Source organism: Humulus lupulus, chromosome 3 (assembly GCF_963169125.1).
Source record: "Humulus lupulus chromosome 3, drHumLupu1.1, whole genome shotgun sequence".
In the NCBI taxonomy this organism is placed as follows: Eukaryota; Viridiplantae; Streptophyta; class Magnoliopsida; order Rosales; family Cannabaceae; genus Humulus; species Humulus lupulus.
This window is the reverse complement of record NC_084795.1, coordinates 266330391-266349338: the sequence shown is the minus strand read 5'-3', so window position 1 is coordinate 266349338 and position 18948 is coordinate 266330391. Positions and strand designations below refer to the sequence as shown.

General features: G+C 34.3%; 1 protein-coding gene across 2 annotated transcripts; it reads right to left on the bottom strand.

Moving 5' to 3' along the window:
- Positions 1 to 809: 809 nt before the first annotated feature.
- On the bottom strand, positions 810 to 18337 carry LOC133824073 (uncharacterized). Of its 2 annotated transcripts, XM_062256940.1 has the most exons (25): positions 18172 to 18337; positions 17196 to 17805; positions 16973 to 17097; positions 16772 to 16866; positions 16455 to 16673; positions 15104 to 15191; positions 14686 to 14737; positions 14179 to 14244; positions 13212 to 13366; positions 12418 to 12488; positions 11607 to 11801; positions 11446 to 11484; positions 10925 to 11032; positions 10117 to 10206; positions 9867 to 9942; positions 8436 to 8532; positions 8263 to 8332; positions 8007 to 8183; positions 7789 to 7911; positions 3289 to 3372; positions 2760 to 2944; positions 2412 to 2550; positions 2263 to 2322; positions 1532 to 1603; positions 810 to 1140 (listed from the first exon to the last, which is right to left on the bottom strand). In XM_062256940.1, exons 2-25 carry the CDS (start codon positions 17774 to 17776, stop codon positions 1027 to 1029), a joined length of 3081 nt encoding a protein of 1026 aa, XP_062112924.1. In that variant the 5' UTR covers positions 17777 to 17805; positions 18172 to 18337; the 3' UTR covers positions 810 to 1026. The 2 variants fall into 2 exon arrangements, with proteins under 2 accessions (XP_062112924.1, XP_062112925.1); XM_062256941.1 differs by lacking the exon at positions 14179 to 14244 and having other exon boundaries at positions 18172 to 18336.
- Positions 18338 to 18948: the final 611 nt, after the last annotated feature.

The window sequence follows — 18948 nt, the reverse complement described above, 5'->3', positions numbered from 1 at the left end:
TTATTGATTTTAAATATTGAGTTGCTACATGTATACATGTAGTACTTATTCAAAGTGGGTTTAATTTACAAGTCAAATGCATAAATTCTTTGATACACAAATTTAATACAAAAACACTCCAACACATGCAAAGATTCCAATATCACAATCAATTCCAAGTACAACAAAAAAAAAAAACAAACAAATTACATGCTTTTTTTTCAATTTAACTTGTTTATATAGAAATTTTGAATTGTTAATGATTATATGGCTTTTTTCTTTTTAATTTCCGAACCTGACTTTTTAATGCCACAGTATTTTTCATATTTAAGTAGTATTATAATTTGTTTCCTGCTATCAGATTATGAGAAAAATTAAAACTTCATTGCAAAACATCGAAATTAGAGGAGCTAACGGTGGAGTGGTGGTCCAGTAGAGCTGACAGTGAAAGATTATTTAAAAAGAAAAATAAATGACACGACAGATGCAAAGAATGAGATTTTTACATTAGATGTTTTAAGAGTAACATGTGAAATGTGATTAAAAAAATGAGTAATATTCAACTAAATGTTATTAGTAGCTATTTTTGATTAACTAATCCTAAATCTGGATGAAAACCATATTAATTATAGCATTTTTTGTGTTAAACTTTTTAAAACCTCCAACTAAATTCCCATATTTTTTAAAATTCCCCTTTTTAAGGGTAATTAATAAACAAAGGCATTTAGAATTTTTTTAATGTTTCCTGAGGTATGTCTTCTATTAATAAACCAGAAACATAAATAGATAATACACTAAGATCTTAAATAATAAATAATATACAAAAAGAGTAACAACAAAAGGGGAAATTTTTTCAATAAGAGCACCTACATTAACATTACAAGGAATTTTCCAAGTAGGCCTTAGCTTTTTCACCCGTCCAAAAAGGATGAAAGAAGAAAATATTTGATCTCTAAGAATACATATGCCAACCCAACCCACCTTATCATCGGTTATTTTACCCAATTAATAAATTATTCTAAAAAAAAAACTCCCAAGAACATTAATTTAGTCGCCAAAGCCGAATGGTGATTTTTGCCTGCTTCCACCTTCACCATATTGTTCATTCCATTTTCTAAGTTCATTCATGCTCGTAGCATCATATGCAACTGAAGGCCCAACCTATACACCAAAATTACACAAACATATAAATTTATTTGACTGAAGACACAAATATTTTTAATGGATTTGTATATCAAAAGTATACACAATTGGGTTAGTTCAGTCATTCATGTATATTAATAAATTTGCTCATTATTCATCTTCAATATTTGACTCTTGTTCCCACAAGGTCACGAAATACCAACCATATATGGCTGTCTCATTTGGTAAGTTGAAAGACAAGCACCAATAATTGTTGATCTCAGAAATGAGAATAGAAAACAATTTTTGTTGTAAAAAAAAAAGTATTTGGTTAATGTTTTCTAAAAATAACTGTTCAGTTTTTTTTTTTTAAAAAATGACTGAAAAATTAACAAATAAAAATTCAAGTAGAATAAGCAAAATTATCTACCTTGGCTTTTGACTGAATAAAATCATCCAGATTGAGACGCCTTAAGTTTGGTGCCGTACCATTTTTGCTTTCCTATAACAGAAAATATCATATAACATCCATGGGCACAGATCAATTAAACATCAATTAGTTAGGAAAAAGTTGAAAATGTGCAACAAGAAGACTAAAAACAGAAAAACAGTCAAGCTCAAGTATCTTCTATTTCATGGGGCTGGGGATAATCACAAGTTCCTTATTTAAAGAGGCAATGGAGGGACCACTATCTTCACATTATCAGAATTAAAAACTTGCACTAATTATGGTAATCCCATCATAAATGAGAGCATTGTATTGTATACTAACATAAAGCTAAATTGTAAGTAAAGAAATCTGAAAACTTTGCCGCTATTTTTTTTAATCAAAATATCAGAGCTTGTATAATTAATATTAAGACTTTTGTCTCTATTTGAAAATAAGTTACTAACACATAAAAAAAATGTGTACAATTCTAAGCAGGAAAGAAAATTGTTTAAACACAACAATCTTGTCTTTTAATTCATAAATGTGAAAGATTCCAAAAATGAGCCAATTCAAAGTTCAATAAAAGTAAAAATAGAACACAAAATAAAAGTAAAGCAGGAACAAATTACTAGTCAAAACACTAATTAATAAACTTTAAAAGTTCCCAAGTTCTCGAGCAACTTTACAATGCATAGTTTAATTTAACTTCCAAAACATTTAAAGGAACTTACCTTCTTTTCTTCCTCTAGAAGTTCTTGCACAGGTCTATATGCAGCAGCGATGCAGAGGTTCTGTTGGGGAAACAGAAAAAGAGAGCCAATATTGCAAGTATGAGATACTAAACAATCACATTACAGAGATAATGAAATTAGCTACATACCTTCAAATCACTCCCAGAGTATCCCTCAGTTGCAGAAGCTAGTTTATCAAACTCAAAACCAGGTTCTAAATTCTCTTGTGAAAGAAATATCCTCAAAATCTTTAAACGGTTTTCAGCATCCGGTAAGTCTACATATATCCTGCACAACAAAACAATACCTTGGTAAATATTTTAAGGTTGCTTCATAAACCTAAGAATTTGCCCCAGGCCACAGATCATCGGTGGTATGTTGACATATATAAAGAGGATAAAACCACCAAAAACATCAATATGCAGAGTAACTGAACTCACAAATGACAAAACCACTAAAACATCAATATGCAGAGTAACAGAACATAACAATCAGACCTTCTTGGTAATCGACGAATTACAGCATCATCAAGGTCAAAAGGTCGATTTGTTGCCCCCAGTATGAGGATTCTTTGGCTATCTTTTGACCTCAATCCATCCCATGCAGCCATAAACTCATTTCTCATTCTTCTGGTTGCCTCATGCTCAAAAGCACCACCACGAGCACCAAGCAAACTGTCCACCTATGCAAATCCATTATCGATGCAAGGAAAACCAAACCAGGAAATCAAAAGCACCAATGTTATTTTCCAAAATAGAATTTTGCTTCCCCTCATAACAAACAAACTATATTAATCAATCGAAACATTGTGTCGCAATTAAGAGGACCAGAAGACGTTACAAAAACATTTCAGATGTGAAACCAAATAAACTGTATCAATGCCAACCATGTCTAAAACATTTTTTGAGCAGCAGATAACAAAGAAATTTTTTATATGCAATGTTAATGGAGCAACTTTTATGTTATACACTTCAATTTTTACCATTTTGTATAAGAGAGAGAGAAACAGAGAGATAAAGAACTTACCTCATCAACAAATATAATGACAGGAGCAAGCTTGCTGGCGAAGGAGAAGAGAGCTTTCGTCAACTTTTCAGCATCACCGAACCACTGTCATAGAAAGACGCAAGTACATAACAACTCATTAACAAAAAATTGCTTCTGATTTTCTTAATCCACCTAAACTCAGTTCTCTTTCATATTCAGTTCTATCACACCAACATGGATAATATTTGTGTGTGTGTGTGTGCGCGCGCGGTGGGGGGGGGGGGGTTGTATAATCAGACAGTTTAAACTACCAAGTCCACAGAATTACGTTTCAGCAGTAATACATAGAGAGAAGGAAACACATTTCCAGGAGAGATATATTTCTAGAACTGTTGGTTTTTAATCAGCAAGGTAAGTAGCGTTTTATCAGCATGTAATATGTACTAGCAAAATCCATTTGGAAACCAACCATGAGATTGAATTTAGATAAAAGTGCAGCAGGTAATCTGCATGTCCAAATATTGGAACTGGAAAATCTTAACCGTTATCTGGTATTTGTGTAGTTTTGTGTGAATAATACTTCTAATCTGATTTTATTGATGAATAGTATGGCCTATATATAGGCTGAATACAAAGAGCTAGACAATATATAAGAAATAAATATAACCTAAACTTAGTTGTCAATTACAACCTAAAATTAGCTGTACAAATTTACAATGATATTTCTATACTCCCCTCAAGCTGAGTTGTATATGTTATACAAACCCAGTTTGGAATTAAATTATTCAAAACTTGTTCTTGGTAGGATGTCGGCAATCCGTTTCTTTGTAGGAATGTAGTTGAGCTAAATGATCTTTGAATTCACCTTCTCAGAAATGAAGTGTCTGTCTATTTCAACATGTTTAGTTCTATTGTGGTGAACCGGATTTTTAGCAATGTTAATTGCGGCTTGACTATCAATGTACATTTTAAAGGACTCAGGAGAGTCAAACCTCAACTCATTCATGAGCCTTTTTATCCACATCCCTTCACAAATACCTAAGGCCAAAGCACGATATTCTGACTCTGCACTACTCCTTGAGACCACAGACTGCTTTTTACTACGCCAAGTAACTAAATTACCCCCATACATAGGTGCAATAACCACTAGTTGATCGTCTATCGGTCAGCTCTCCAGCCCAACCAGAGTCTGTGTAATATCAGGTCTAGTATGAGAGAGATAGATTAGCTTTCCTACTAATCTTTGATAGCTCCCCTCTCTACTGGAGTTGAATCCTCTCTTCGATTAACTTTCAAGTTTGGATCCATGGGAGTGTCAACCGGCTTGCTCCCAATCATTCCAATTTCCTTTAGAAGATCTAGGATATACTTTCGCTGAGATATAACAATTCTTTCTTTCGATCGGGCTACTTCCATACCAAGAAAGTATTTGAGGGCTCCTAGATCTTTGATTTCAAATTTGGAGGCAAGAAGTCTTTTGAGATCTGAAATCTCTCCTAAATCATCTCCAGTTAAGATTATGTTATCCACATAGACAATGAGAATTGCTAGCTTCCCAGTTGAAGAGAACTTGAAAAATAGAGTATGATCAGTTTGGCTTTGAATATATCCATGTTTGACAACTAACTTAACAAATTTGTCAAACCATGCCCGAGGTGACTGTTTCAAGCCATTAAGAGCTTTGAGAATTTTGCACACTACTCGACCACTGGAGTGTTTCTTCATCCCTGGTGGACTGATATCTGGTTGGATAGGAAAAGAAGGTAAGGAAGGACCAGTTGATTGATATGGTTGAATAGGAAAAGAAGGTAATGAAGGATCAGTTGATTGATCTGGCTGGATAGGCAAAGAGGGCAAAGACTGAGCACTTTGATGTTTGTGTCACAACATTGGGTTGAGGAAATGCAGCTTGATGATCCTGAAGAGTTTCCCAAAGCTGATATTCTTATGAATGCTCCCCCTGAATACCAGATTTGGGAAAGAAATATTGATGTTCAAAAAAGGTGACATCCATAGTGTTATAGATCCTTTTTGTAATTGGGGAGTAACATTTGTACCATTTTTGAGTGTTGGAATACCCGATGAAGAGACACTTGTGAGACTTTGGATCAAGTTTTGTTCTTTTGTGATCATAAATATGGACAAAAGTTGTACATCCGAAGACTTAAATGGAAGATCGGAGGAGAAGGCGGAGATATGAGGGAATGTTGCAAGTAACAGATTTCTGGGAGCTTTGAATTGTAGTACATGGCTAGGCATACGATTGATGAGATAGGTGGCTGTGAGTAAGGCTTCCCCCAAAACTGTTTAAGAACATGATTTGAAAACATGATAGATCTAGAAACGTCAAGAAAATGTTTATTTTTCCCCTTAGCCACTCCATTTTGTTGCGGAGTATCAACACATGAACTAATGTGAACAATACATTGATCTAACAAGTATGGACCAAGAATAGAGTTAAAATATTCCTTTCCATTATCAGTTTTTAGGATTTGGATTTTTCGGTGAAATTGATTTTGAATCATGGAATGGAAAATTATAAAAATAGAAGCAGTTTCGGATTTTTCTTTCATAAGGAATGAAAATATTGTCCTAGTATGATCATCAATAAAGGATACAAACCATCTAGATCCATTAATATTTGTTACTCGTGAGAGTCTCCAAATATCACTATGTATCATCGAAAAAGGTTGTGAAGGTTTGCAAGGAAGAATGGGATAAGAGTTTTGAGTATGTTTAGCAAGTTGACATACTTCACAATGAAAGAATTTTGGTCTTTTGTGGACAAATAACTGAGGAAATAGTTTTTCAAGATAACCAAAATTTTGATGTCCTGGTCGAAAATGCCACAACATGACAAGATTTTCATTCGAAACAGACATAGAATTGAAAATAGAATCTAAATTGAAATGGTTACCACAACTGGATTTGTGAACTTGTTTACCTTTACGAAAATCCTTGCACCAATCACCTTCTCTGATCCCTCAACTTGAAATTCACAAAGATTTGGATAGAATTTAGTGACACAATTCAAATCTCGAATAAGTTTGCTTATTGAAAGAAGATTGCAATTTAGTTTAGGGACAAATAGAACAGATGAAAGGAGAAGGTCATCTGATAATGTTACAGAGTCGGTCCCTATCACTTTTGAGAGAGAACCATCGGCAATTCTAATGGTGTGGGATTCAACACATGGTTTGAAGGTGCTAAAGACTTGTAAATCACTCGTCATGTGGTCGGAAGCCCTTAATCAACAATCCAAGTACCTTTGTTGGAGGTTGCAGTAAATGTGTGAGACGTAGAACCTTGATGACACATTATGCTGACATTTGCCTCGGTTGAAGATGAATTTGGCTGCTGCATACACTGCCCAAGAGGTGTTGGAGTTGCATTGAGTTTGTCCTCTGAGAAGTTGCTGACTTCCAAGTCTTGAAAATGGATGACTTTATGAGAGGAATTGGTGACGAGCAGCTGATTGAGGAGTGGGTTTGGCTAATTGGAGAAGTTGAGAAGCAGCCATTGATTTGAGAAGCTGATATTTTTTAGATTGACTTTTAGATGAGGAGTGGGCTATAACAACCATTGATAAGAACTTTAGAGTGAAAAAAAAATGGACTGGAATCAGCTTTATGAGGGATTACAATAAAAAAAAAAATTATTTAGTAAAGATAGGCTAGGGCTAAAAAGATCTTGGATTGAATTTTTTTGTGAAGAAATCGTGAAAGCACCAGGGAAATGCAGCAAGGAGTGTCGAGGAAGACATCGCCGGAAAAAGCTCGCCGCCGGGGTGCTGCATGCACCTACACGCGCCACGCGCGTGGGAGATGGGCCGGAGATGGAAGCGACGCGTGAAGCTCACACGCGGCTTGCTGGGTGCCGAACTTTAGGGTTTTGCCGACTGGAAGTGCAGGAAGCTTCTTGTGTAGGAGGTGAGAGTAGAAGATTGCCCTAAAATAAATTTCCAAGGTTGAGCTCAAAAGTGCAAAACCCTAATTGTTTTTTACTAAAAAGAGGGCAAAAAAAATTGGAAAGATTTTCTAATTTTTAAACTACTAATGCTCTGATACCATGTAGTTTTGTGTGAATAATACTTCTAATCTGATTTTCTTGATGAATAGTATGACCTATATATAGGCTGAATACAAAGAGCTAGACAATATATGGAAAAAATACAACCTAAACTTAGCTGTCAATTACAACCTAAAATTAGCTGTACAAAATGTATTTACAATGATATTTCTACAATTTGCAATAACTCAAAATATAAAATCAAAACAAAAATAGATAAAAGATGAGGGATAGTACAAACATGTATAAGGTTACAGTTACGTGACTCGTCACCACATCAAAAACACTTGTTTGTATTAGGACATTTCAATTTTAACCTATCACAGACTGACGAAACAGTACATAACTCTACTACATATAAAAATATTGATACCAATTGGATATAAGTAGCAACAGGCACATGTTAATGCAATACGAACACAATCCAAAGGTATATAATAAGCACAACATACGATTACATGGAGCACGTACCTTTGATGTAAGTGTTGAACCAGTTATACTGATAAAGTTAGCTCCAGCTTCAGTTGCAAGTGCCTTAGCAAGAAGGGTTTTTCCAGTTCCAGGAGGACCAAAAAGTAGAATTCCTTTGCAAGGCTGAATAAAGCTTCACTTAATAAGTAACTGGAAAAATACAAGAAACAAATACCATCCGGTATCAACCAAGGCCTACATAGAAAAAGATATAATACCCGCAACAAGTTCCCTTGAGAAAAAAGTTCTGGTCTCTTCATTGGAAGAATAACAAGTTCTTGCAATGCCTTCTTCACATCTTCAAGAGCACCTATGTCATCGAACTTAACACCAATTTCACCAGGAGGTACCACTGCTGAAACAAAGTTGGTCTCGTACTCATCCTTCGCAAGATTCTGTTATGATTTATATTATACATTATAAAATATTTCCTAATTATTTTTAATTGAATTTACAAAGGAAAACGAAGCATGCCTTCAATGTCTGTGACGGCTTTCGAGATATAGCCTCCTGCTCCTTCATCCTCAGAATTGCAATTTCAATGCTTTACAAAATAACGAGGGAAAATTTGAAGATTTCAATTTCAAGACTGAGTTGTGTGATCTTGCATATAGTAATAAAAGTGAAGTATAAATAACAATACATACCTTTCACGAGGAATATGTAGTCTTTCCCCTTTTGTGGAAGGGAGCGGGCAAGATGACAAGTAATGATTTTTAGCCCAACCAACAACTTTCTCAGCTTCTGCAAAAATACAAGCAAAATTAAAATAAATAATACATGACACACTGTGCACATGCTTCAGGTGTCATCAGTTTCCAGGTTAGAATATGTTCTCAAAAGGTTCTGTTTTAAAGACTATTAGTTCAGTCCTGAATCCATAATTATATACCCATCCTGGTCAAGTTGGTTGTGGGAATATTCACTGAACCAGACCACCTCAACCCATGCATACACTAAATCATCATGTGAATTTAAGGTAGCTAAGTTTCACTTTTTATTTTTATGTCATCCTTCCCTATCTACTCCATCATACATCTTATGGACAACAAGGATTTTGTCCTACTTTTTTAATTTACAAGAGGCAAGATTTTACAAAAATAATGCTGACTCAAAACTCCAAATAGAAGAAGACCGCATGCCCTCCAATAAATAACAGAAGAAGAAAAAAAATAACAAGAAAACAAGTAGAGTAGACTAACCACCACTGAATCCTACCAAGTTCCAACTGATTAAATCCAAAGAAAATTAAATTTTATTGCATTCCTCAACTCTTTCCCAGAAAGATAGCAACACTAAATTTGATTTATTTTTATTTTATAAACTTCTTAAGCCTGTTTTTTGTTTTCATCCAAAAACCCATAACACATCATCCAAGTCTGTCCCCAGGGTGGTGTATTTTATGCAAAGCACAAGGAGAAAGCATGGATCACTTATTTTTACATAGCCAATTCACACTAAACCTATGGTTCAAACTGCTCAATAAATTTCGTGTGGTTTGGTGCATACATTGACATTGCATGGATGTATTAGATTTTGAAATAAAGGGTGGTAAACTCATTCACACTCTGGAAAGCAGCAGTTATGTCAATTTTTTGGGCCAATTGGCCGGAAAGAAATAGCAGAACTTTTGAGGATGTTGAAGTCATTGGAGAGATAATATGGGAAAAGATAAAATTCTGGGTAGCAACATGAGTTTACATTTTAAAAGAATTCAAACAAGTGTTGTTTTCTGATTTAGTTAGGGACAGGAATTACTTTCTGAAAATTTCGAATCCCTATGGGGTTTTGACGTTGTGATATTCTATTCTACCACATATTACTTGCATTACAGTATCATTAATACAAGTGTCGTTTCTTTTCAGGAAAAAAAGACATAAAAGATGTCATCATAATGCAGTCCAAAACAAACTGTAACCCTCTCTTCTCTGCCAAATTGAAAAAGCTTGTTAAGCATCTACGTGAAGGATTTCCTCTCACTAAATATAGAACAACCATAGGCTACTTTTTATTTTCTTTTGTCCAAAGAAAAAAAAATTATTTGATATTTTTAAATTCATAATACAATAATTTCTTACTTTGCTTTGTTAAAATCACACCGTCAGTGTTTACATGCAATAAGTCCATGCAAGACAGCTCATGCTCCTCAAGAACCTGCAATCCAATAAATAAATAAATATAGCTGATACTTCAAACACGTTTGTGCCATTAAACCCTTAAACAGTATACAAAATATAAATTCCAATACATTCAAGTCCCTTCACATAAACAAGTGAAATTTCCCCATTCCAATTAAACTTGTGGGATTTCCAAATTTAGGACACAAACCTTGTGTAATTCATTTAAATTACTCCTTGATATGATAACTCTCCTATCTTCCTCTACCTGTTTACAGAATGTTCGAAGGTGATCCTCTTCCTGCAAAAAGCACAAACAAAACATATATGAAAGAATTATGAGTATATGTACAATAATATTTATATGTGAAAATATTTTATATGATTATCTATTCCAAGTAAATGACGAATTGAAAATTCATAGCCAGATGCTCTTGATATGTAACTTTTTTACAAACTTCTCAGGATGAGATTCATATAAAGTGTTTAAAAATTGATTAATTTTCTCGACTCAACTCAACATCAGCATTGACACATACAAAATTTATTTGGATCCTAAACAATCTAATCTTATTAAAGAATTGTGCTAAGACACCATCCTAAAAATCTATACAGTAATTACATAAACATGAATTCTGGAAATTATACAAATGATTTGAATTCTGTTGTACTGATTGGTTGATTGATAAGACATGTTTTTTAATAAAAACACTCCTTAGATAGTATGCACATTTGATCATTGGTTAAATACTATTTCCTTTTCATAGATTATCCTTTGCTGGCAAAAAACTGTCTAGGAAGTTATTAGTGTTTCATTTTTCGCTTATGTTTTCTGCCTTTTTTCTTTAGAGGATACCTTATCCTCTACCAATCTGTACTATGTTATTTTCAATTAAAAAACTTACTGACATTTAAAAAAAACAAAAGAGGAATAGTTCTCCTAACCACTAGTTAAAAACTACTCAGACCTACAATAAAATATATTTGTATTGAAAAAAAAAATGATACTAGACATGTACCTTGGGAGGATATATACTCAAAGTATTTGTGAAGAGCTTATATATTTCGTTTTCATCTGATCTCTTTGTTGCCTTTAGCCCCTCAGTAAGACGTTTCAAAGATAGAGGCTGAAAAATTAAATCAATTTAACTCGTTGACGCTAGAAAATAGCAATAGCTACAAGAATTATCAGTCTTCAGCACAGGCATCAAAGATAAGAAATATCTCAAACACCAAACAATTTCCTTTTTCATTTATGTTACTTAACTGTAAGGTTCAAACTAGCAGAAAACTCTATGAAAGAGTTTTAACAATAGTACAGTTAAAAATCAGAAATAAAATTTGTAAGTAATAAAAAATTAAGAAATATCTTTATAATGCATTATTTTAAATATTCAGTTAGTTTCATTTGTTGAAGTAAAAAAACTCTCTAAATTCAGGATTAAGTTCCGTTTCCTAGGTCAAGCTACTTGATATCGATGACCAAGTTATTTTTTATTGTCTTCACCATCATCACACTAGCAAGCAAAAAGAGCCTTACCAGCTTAGCAAGACGACCAAAATTTGGAAGTATCATTGTCTGTATAACAAAAAAAAGCATTTGTCAGACAAAAAAATCAGCCTAAATTAATTTTGAAAAATAAAAACAATGTTCTAGTCACTGATCTACAGCTTCAAATAATCAATAAAATAGAGACTTACAAATTTCTCTTTCTCCTTTGCTCCAGATTCAACTTTGTTCTGCCCACAAATCAGAACAACAGGACCTGATATCTGGTTAAATATATCTTCAACCTTCTGGACAAATTCCTTACGATTTGACTTTGGAACTGCCCTAGATAACCATTGAGAAGAGTCTGGAAAATATACAATAAGAGGTTGCAGTGCATGCAATACCTACAATCAAAACCAAATGCAGTTGTGAAGGGTTGATTGGTAGGTATTCCATCTTTTTGTCATTCAGCACAACAGTAAGGGTTCGAGAATAAAATTTTTTTTTGGCATGAAAGCAATCTTTTTGGACAGGCTGTATGTTGTAGCTGACTGATTATTATCTTTGTGAAACATATTGTCCATTAAATCTTGTATTTGTATCCATTGCATTCTTGAATTAATTAGATTCATCTCATATCATGTACATAATATAATAAAACGAAACAAATAAACTTTTGAGACCCAATCCCTGTAAAAGGAATATGTTCTTTTTTCCATAGGCAGCAAAATGAAATAGCTTTAGAAAGCTAAAAAATATGTTGCCTGCAAAATACTGAAAATACCTCCAAGCAATTTTGATAAATGAAAGCTTAGCAGAAATTATAGCTCGTTTCCAATTTTTGTTTTCTCTTTCATTCAAAAGTAAATAAATAAAAATATTTTTTTACAAAAATAAAAGTAAAAAGGAAGAAGAAGCTAGATATGATCCTATATTATTGATGAGATCCTAATTTAAAAAATAAAAAACACAGATCTCTTTTCTTTTTATATTATAACATATGACAATATCTAAGGATACCTCACTAAGTGCCTCCATTGCAACATAACAATCCTCAGCTTGGGTATCAAAATCACGCTCAATATCCTTAACTGGAAGTCAAGGCAACATGTCAGTAGCTTATAAAGCACAAACCAAAAGGCAAGGAAGCTGCTCCTGCTACAGATGGATTTGAAAATTGTATAAACTAAGAAACACAATGGATAATCATATAGGGGATGAATTACAATAAAACAGTATTAGAGCTTCTGACATGAAAAGACATAGTTATGGTTAGCAAGCCAACTTGCACCTAATGCCTACATGGCATGTTTTTCAAAAAAAAAACTCTAAAAGCCACTTTTAAAGGTATATGCATGAAACTCTCTAACAGAGCTTTTAGCGTCTAGAAGAGCTCCCTGGCAAAGCAAGTCTCATTACCTTTTCCATAAAAGGAAAAAAAATATTCCAAAAAGCCAAAGGAATTAATTTGAGCTTTAAAGGAACTTTTACGCCCTATCTAATCAATTACGTAGTAAAATTTCGTCTTCATCCCTATACATACAAGCTAGAATTAATTTCATCATCCTAATAGTGAATGGATAAACATTTGTTTCTCTTCAGCCAACACTTGAGCAAAAAGTAGAAACACTATCCCAAAACCTTCATATCACAGCAGTATGTCAAGAAAAAAAATTAAAACTACATGCAGTACTTAATGAAATAAAAGATAATAAAGACCTGTAACTTTGTACAATAAAATCAACTACTAGAGGATACAGTGTATACAGCTTGAGAATGTAACTTCTATAGTAGTAAAAACAAAAAAAAATTACCATTCATCCAATAAACAGGTGGCTTTGCAGGTTGCTCCGTTTCTTTATCCTCCTTACTTGCATCATTTGCTTTGCTTTCAGCGATATCAAAAATAATAGCAGCTTGATCGCCACTCACCTCATAAATCTCCCCGCGTTGGCCCTTCTGCAACTTCCTGCATAATGTAAGCGTTCTGTCAGAAACTACTGACAGAATGACATACACACAAGAGAGAGAGAGAGAGAGGGAGAACAAAATATATATATGTATATATATCTCAAATGTATAATCTTATTTCTAGAAGATCAACAATTGTACTCTTTGATCACAAAGCAACGGAAGTACAAGGCTTCACACCAAGAGCAGAAAGTGAACATACAGAAGCGAGGGTTATTTTTCCAGGCAAAATAATCATTACTGATAATAAAATCAAATACAACAATGAAAAAGGTGGCTAATTCAGAAACAATGAAACCATTAGCACTTCAACCATAACCATATCCTCCAGTAAGGAAAAAAAACAAACATCGTTGCCAGAGAACTCTTCATTTAGCATGAACAAAAAGACCCCGGGGAAGCGAGAAAAGAAAAAATGAAACTTCCAATTAACATCCCTTCGCACTCTCCACATCATCATTTTTATTAGGATGTTTTAGCAAGCTACGAAAAATTCTTTGTTTTTTTTAAATCTACTGCATTTCTTTTAAAAGTTTAATGTAGCCTGAAACCAAACTTTAATTGTTATTTGGCTTATGATCTATTAGCTTAACTCTGATTAAGAAATGAAAATTGCTATGAGGTCAAGGTCAAGGAAACTAAATGAACCATTGGCAACAAGACTATGGAACTCGGTGGGGTCAACTTAAGCTCTAGCGAGAAGAAAACCCAATAATATATGCAGTTTCAAGAAAATGTTAGGAGTAAGAGGGCATTCAATTCAAGCTTCCCCCTTTCTTCCCTATACGTCTGGATGACTTACCAACCCACCTGCCACGAATAATAGTATAAGCATTTGTTGGACCATCAGATGTTGATATCTTCCCCAATATGATCCTGTATGGCATTATGCATGTCAATGTCAGGTGTGGGTTGAAGCTAGAGACACTATTGGATGAGATCAAGCTAAAGGTTTAAGAGAGACCACAAATGACCTCCAGGAAGATTTACCTCTCATGTAATTAGTTTTTTTTTTTTCATTTGAGTTTGGTGAGAAAAAAATTGGTCAAGGGGGAGATCAAGAAACAACAAGTAAGAGAACAGAAATTCTCCAGGCACCAGAAACAATGAAGGGAGAATTTTATAAAAAAAAATCTCCAAATAACAAAGTAAATAAACAAATTCATACGGGCTTTCACATTTGACATTACAATATTATTTGAAGGTCTAATCCTTTCTAATATCACAAAATTTAGTAAACTAAAATAAATTATCTTATGGAAAAACAGCAAGTTTCCAAAAAACAATTGAAGAAGCAAACAAGGAGCGATGCATCACCTCTTATCAGCTTCACTATGTGTGGAAGATCCAACATATTTCACACGATCACCTAAAAAAGGTGACAAGAAAAAGAATTAGTAATAAACAAATTGTGAATATATTATTCACATGATATCTATAGCAGTAGTTTAATGAGGCTGTCGGTTAAAAGTGGAATGTGTAATTCTATATGTATCTGTGTTGAATAGAAATGAAGCAAATCCATTCTCCTCCTTTTTTAACAACACTGAGGATTAAATAAATATGGCTCCTTTTTAGTTTTGCATTAGAGTAATTACTGAAAATAAAAATCCAAAAGCAGGCCAGAGATAAAGAAATTGTTAAAAACATAACTTCAAATATCAAATCAAGGATGTAAAAAATATCAGCATTTTAAAAACGACTCAACGTGGGGATGTTAGATTCAAAATTCCACCTCTCTTCAGTGGCTGTTGGGATTTTGAAGACTCAACAGCCTCGACATTGGAGGATTCAGTCGAATTATCAGATTCTCCACACACCATCTGTAACAAAAGTGTGTTTGTGAAGATAAAAAAAAAAATCAGTCATCATCATTCATGTCAACTATTTAAATAATATAATAAAAAACTATAACACTAAAAACTTAAGGAGCCATGAAACAATTAATTGAACAACCTCAATAACTAGAAGCTCACATCACAACCTCAGATACATTTGGATCAAATAAGTTATACAATCTGAATTCAACTCTCTACAGTATATAAGACTGTTCAAAACCCTATTAATTATAACTGTTAGCAGAAAAAACCAAGCAGACATAATTTATGACACACGGACATTGGCTTCCCTTCGCCACAACCCACCAGAACAAATATAAAAGAAACAGCACCACCACCAATCTGGCCAAGCAGTAATGCAGAAAATGACTAATTAGATTCCTAGAGACAATAAAAGACCACATTGGCACATTAGGACAAATCTTCTATGATCTTCATATTGTGAGCTGCATAGGCATGAGACCAGAGGTCAGAACACTTCAACTCAATCTCTTGTTAATCGAATCAAATTGAAGATAAACTTTTACTTTTGTCCACTTACACACTTTAAGGAGAATTATGGTATATGATTTGTTAATGTTTAAAAAAATAATACAAAGCATATAACTTGTGTCATAATGGATGTGAATGTGATAAGATATAGCAAGTAATATATGATAGTGTATGGTAGCTTGTTAATTGAATATTATTAGCTCTGCAATGTTTTAATTCATGTTTTTGCACCTTTTGATGATTAGTATTCATCTTTACATTATGGTTTTGGTGTTATAAAGCCACTGGGATGAGGATTCCTATAGGTTAGATTTTTCTATAAAGTATAAATAAGACTTCACAATGGTAAAAGTACATCATTGATCAACTAAAAGAATTTAATCATTATATGGTTATTTATGTCAATTAAAAGAATTTAATCATTACATGGTTATTTATGTCAATTGAAAGAATTTAATCATTCTATGGCTATCATATGAATAAAGCTAAGAATATCACTCCCTCTTTTGCTAAAGGCTAAGTTTCATAACCTACAAAGAAAATCACACATGATATAAAATCACCATTCATGTAACTGCAACAAGCATGGTATTTAAATCATTACATCATGTTCAATTGTCAGTTATAGATAGACTAGAAACATATTACACATTTATTCATCCATAAAAGTTGAAAAAACATTACTTGATCCGAAGAACCTTCATCTAGCTACTTAAGGGTAAACAGAAAGGGAAAAAAATTTGAGCTATATCATACCTTTGCAAAATCCTCAGGACACTGTGAAACATGCTTTCGGATGGCTGCTTCAGTAGTTGCTACTTCATCATTATCAGTACCGTCTGACTTTGCCTCATTACTACTAGTCCAATCTTCTTCATTTTCGTCCTCCACCTCCGACTCCGAAGTATAGTCCTCCCCACGTTCTGCACTATCATCATCTGATTCGCTCTCTGATTGGCAATCATCACCAAAATCCTATTGCAATATTAATTATAACTACTTTACTTTTAACCATCAAACAAAAAGGAAAAGTTCTCTCACGTGCTAATATAATTGAATTATTATAATCTTACATAAGGAGCAAGAACACTGCTGTCAAGCACCAGTAAAGGAACTTGTAAATCTTGCGCAAGCGCTCTAACTAGTCTCTCGCGGTAAAGCTCAGTGCCTGTAGAGGGTGTTTCAATGAAAATAATTAAATCAATATATTGTCGCCAAAGGAACAACCAACATACACAGAAAGACAATGATCACTTAGTAGGATCAACACCAACCTGGTGCACTCTGGAGCAGAATTCTGCCACTTGAAGATGCCAAGCGAGCACCATAAGATGAAGTGACTTTTTTGTGTTTCAAATGAGAAGCAGCACATTCCACCAAAAGCTTTTTGGTATGTTCACTGCGAGAGTAAATACGTTAAGAACACTTCAGGTATTCCTATTAGTAAGAAAAAAGAGAAAAATTGACTGGTATGAATAAGCAATGAGCAGCAATTACTGAATATAGTAAGGTAATGTATCCCATGAAACTGTTATCTTCTCCCATGGAATAACCCTCCGTAGGAACTCATTTTTGAACTTATCACGTCTGGTCAAGAAAGGTGAATCCTTTTTGCGACTCTCCATTGAAATCTTCTCATTAATGAGCCATTCTTTTTGATCTTGCTCCCCGAGCCGAGCATGAGCATCACAATTCCTAATATCTTCCTCAGCCGTTTCTCGCAAGGTCTTTCCTTTAACAAAACCAGCCCCATCTTTAACAGGTGCAAGTTTATCCTCACTAGCATTTCTGCCATCGCCTTCAGAGCTATAAGCTCGGAACTGGATAGACTTTAAACACGGATTCGACTTCACATCTAAATCAGTATAACAAACAGCAGAGGCAACACTTCTAGAAGAAAACGAATGTAAGAAATTCCTTCTGCCTAAACTACCATGAGCAAATTTATTTCCTAAAACTGTTCTACAGATCAAAGATTGAGAAGAACCCCGTTCGACAGAGTATGTCCTCGTTACGTATTTCGACGGCAACAACACTCCCCATATCTGATTTCTACACTGTATTCTCCTTGCATACATTGCAGCTTCTTATACAGAATTTCCCAACACTGCAGAGCACGGTTTCATTAGTCCAACATTGTATTCAATTATTGCAAAACCAAAAGTGACCATATCACATAACAACACATGACAATATGCATATTATAGATGCACCAGAAGCAAAAGACAGGAGCAACAAAACAATTACCTTTACCAATCTGCTCTCAAACTCAAATTTATCAATCCAAATAAAAAATAAAAGAATCAAAAGCTATAAAAGGAAGAATATTTTGTAATAATTTTTCAAGCTTTGAATTTTGCAGCACAGATGGGGAAAAAGAGAGAAAAACTAATAAAAGAAAAAAAAAAACTTTTGAGGTGCAAAACAAAGCATATATAAATAGAGAGAGACAGAGACAGAGAGAGGCGCATACCTTGTGTTGATTGGAAGCGTCGTCAAGCACAAGAGTGGTTCGCGGCCATTGAAGAGAGAGAGAGAGGGAGGGAGAGAGGAATGGGAGCGAGAGATGCGTTAAAGAGACAAGCGGGAGAAGGGAAGGAGGGAGATAAGATACGGCTTGATGAAGCTTTGTTTAGACTGACTGAACTAAACATCATTATACATCCCCCAAGCTTTGCGTAGGTTTCGTTTCGAAATTAGACACTTCAGCCCATGGGCTCTCTCAATTCTTTAGACTTATATTTGGGTTGGGCCCTTTATTTCTTCGGAATTTACAAATATAATGCATATGAAATAATGAATTTTACCCAAGTACCAAAATTGATACCATTCTTACCAAAATACTATTGGGGGCTTATTTTTTATCATTTGTACTGTTCTCAAATAACTTATACACGTTTATATAAGTTTAAATATTACACAAATATCATTTGAAACCCTAGCCGCCAAGGATTCTCTTTGCACTCAAGCCCTTCTCTCGGTCGGAGAGGCAGCGCTGCCTCTCTCCGGCGTTGTGCTCTTCTCTGGCCGAAAAGGGATGATGGGGTGTGGCTAGGTGGTGGTGCCTTTGGCGTTTTTCTCTTCTCGTCGTCGGCGTATGGTGGGCTTGGCTTCTCATTGGCGTAGGTGGGGCTTATGTCCTTATCGGCATGGGTGGGAGGTCAATGCCTCCATGATTTTGGTCAGAGCTATTGAGGGGGGCTTGTTGCCGATGTGGGGGTTTCTTGTTCCTATAGATCTGTTTGGGGTG

What these genes read in the sequence shown, in the direction of transcription:
- LOC133824073 (XM_062256940.1), bottom strand. Translation starts at nt 17,776, where the DNA reads ATGTATGCAAGGAGAATACAGTGTAGAAATCAGATATGGGGAGTGTTG. An exon ending in TCATTATATTTGTTGATGAG is followed by an intron (nt 2,945 to 3,288) that starts GTAAGTTCTTTA and finishes GGATTTGCATAG; the next exon opens with GTGGACAGTTTGCTTGGTGC. An exon ending in TTCTAGAGGAAGAAAAGAAG is followed by an intron (nt 1,604 to 2,262) that starts GTAAGTTCCTTT and finishes TTTCTGTTATAG; the next exon opens with GAAAGCAAAAATGGTACGGC.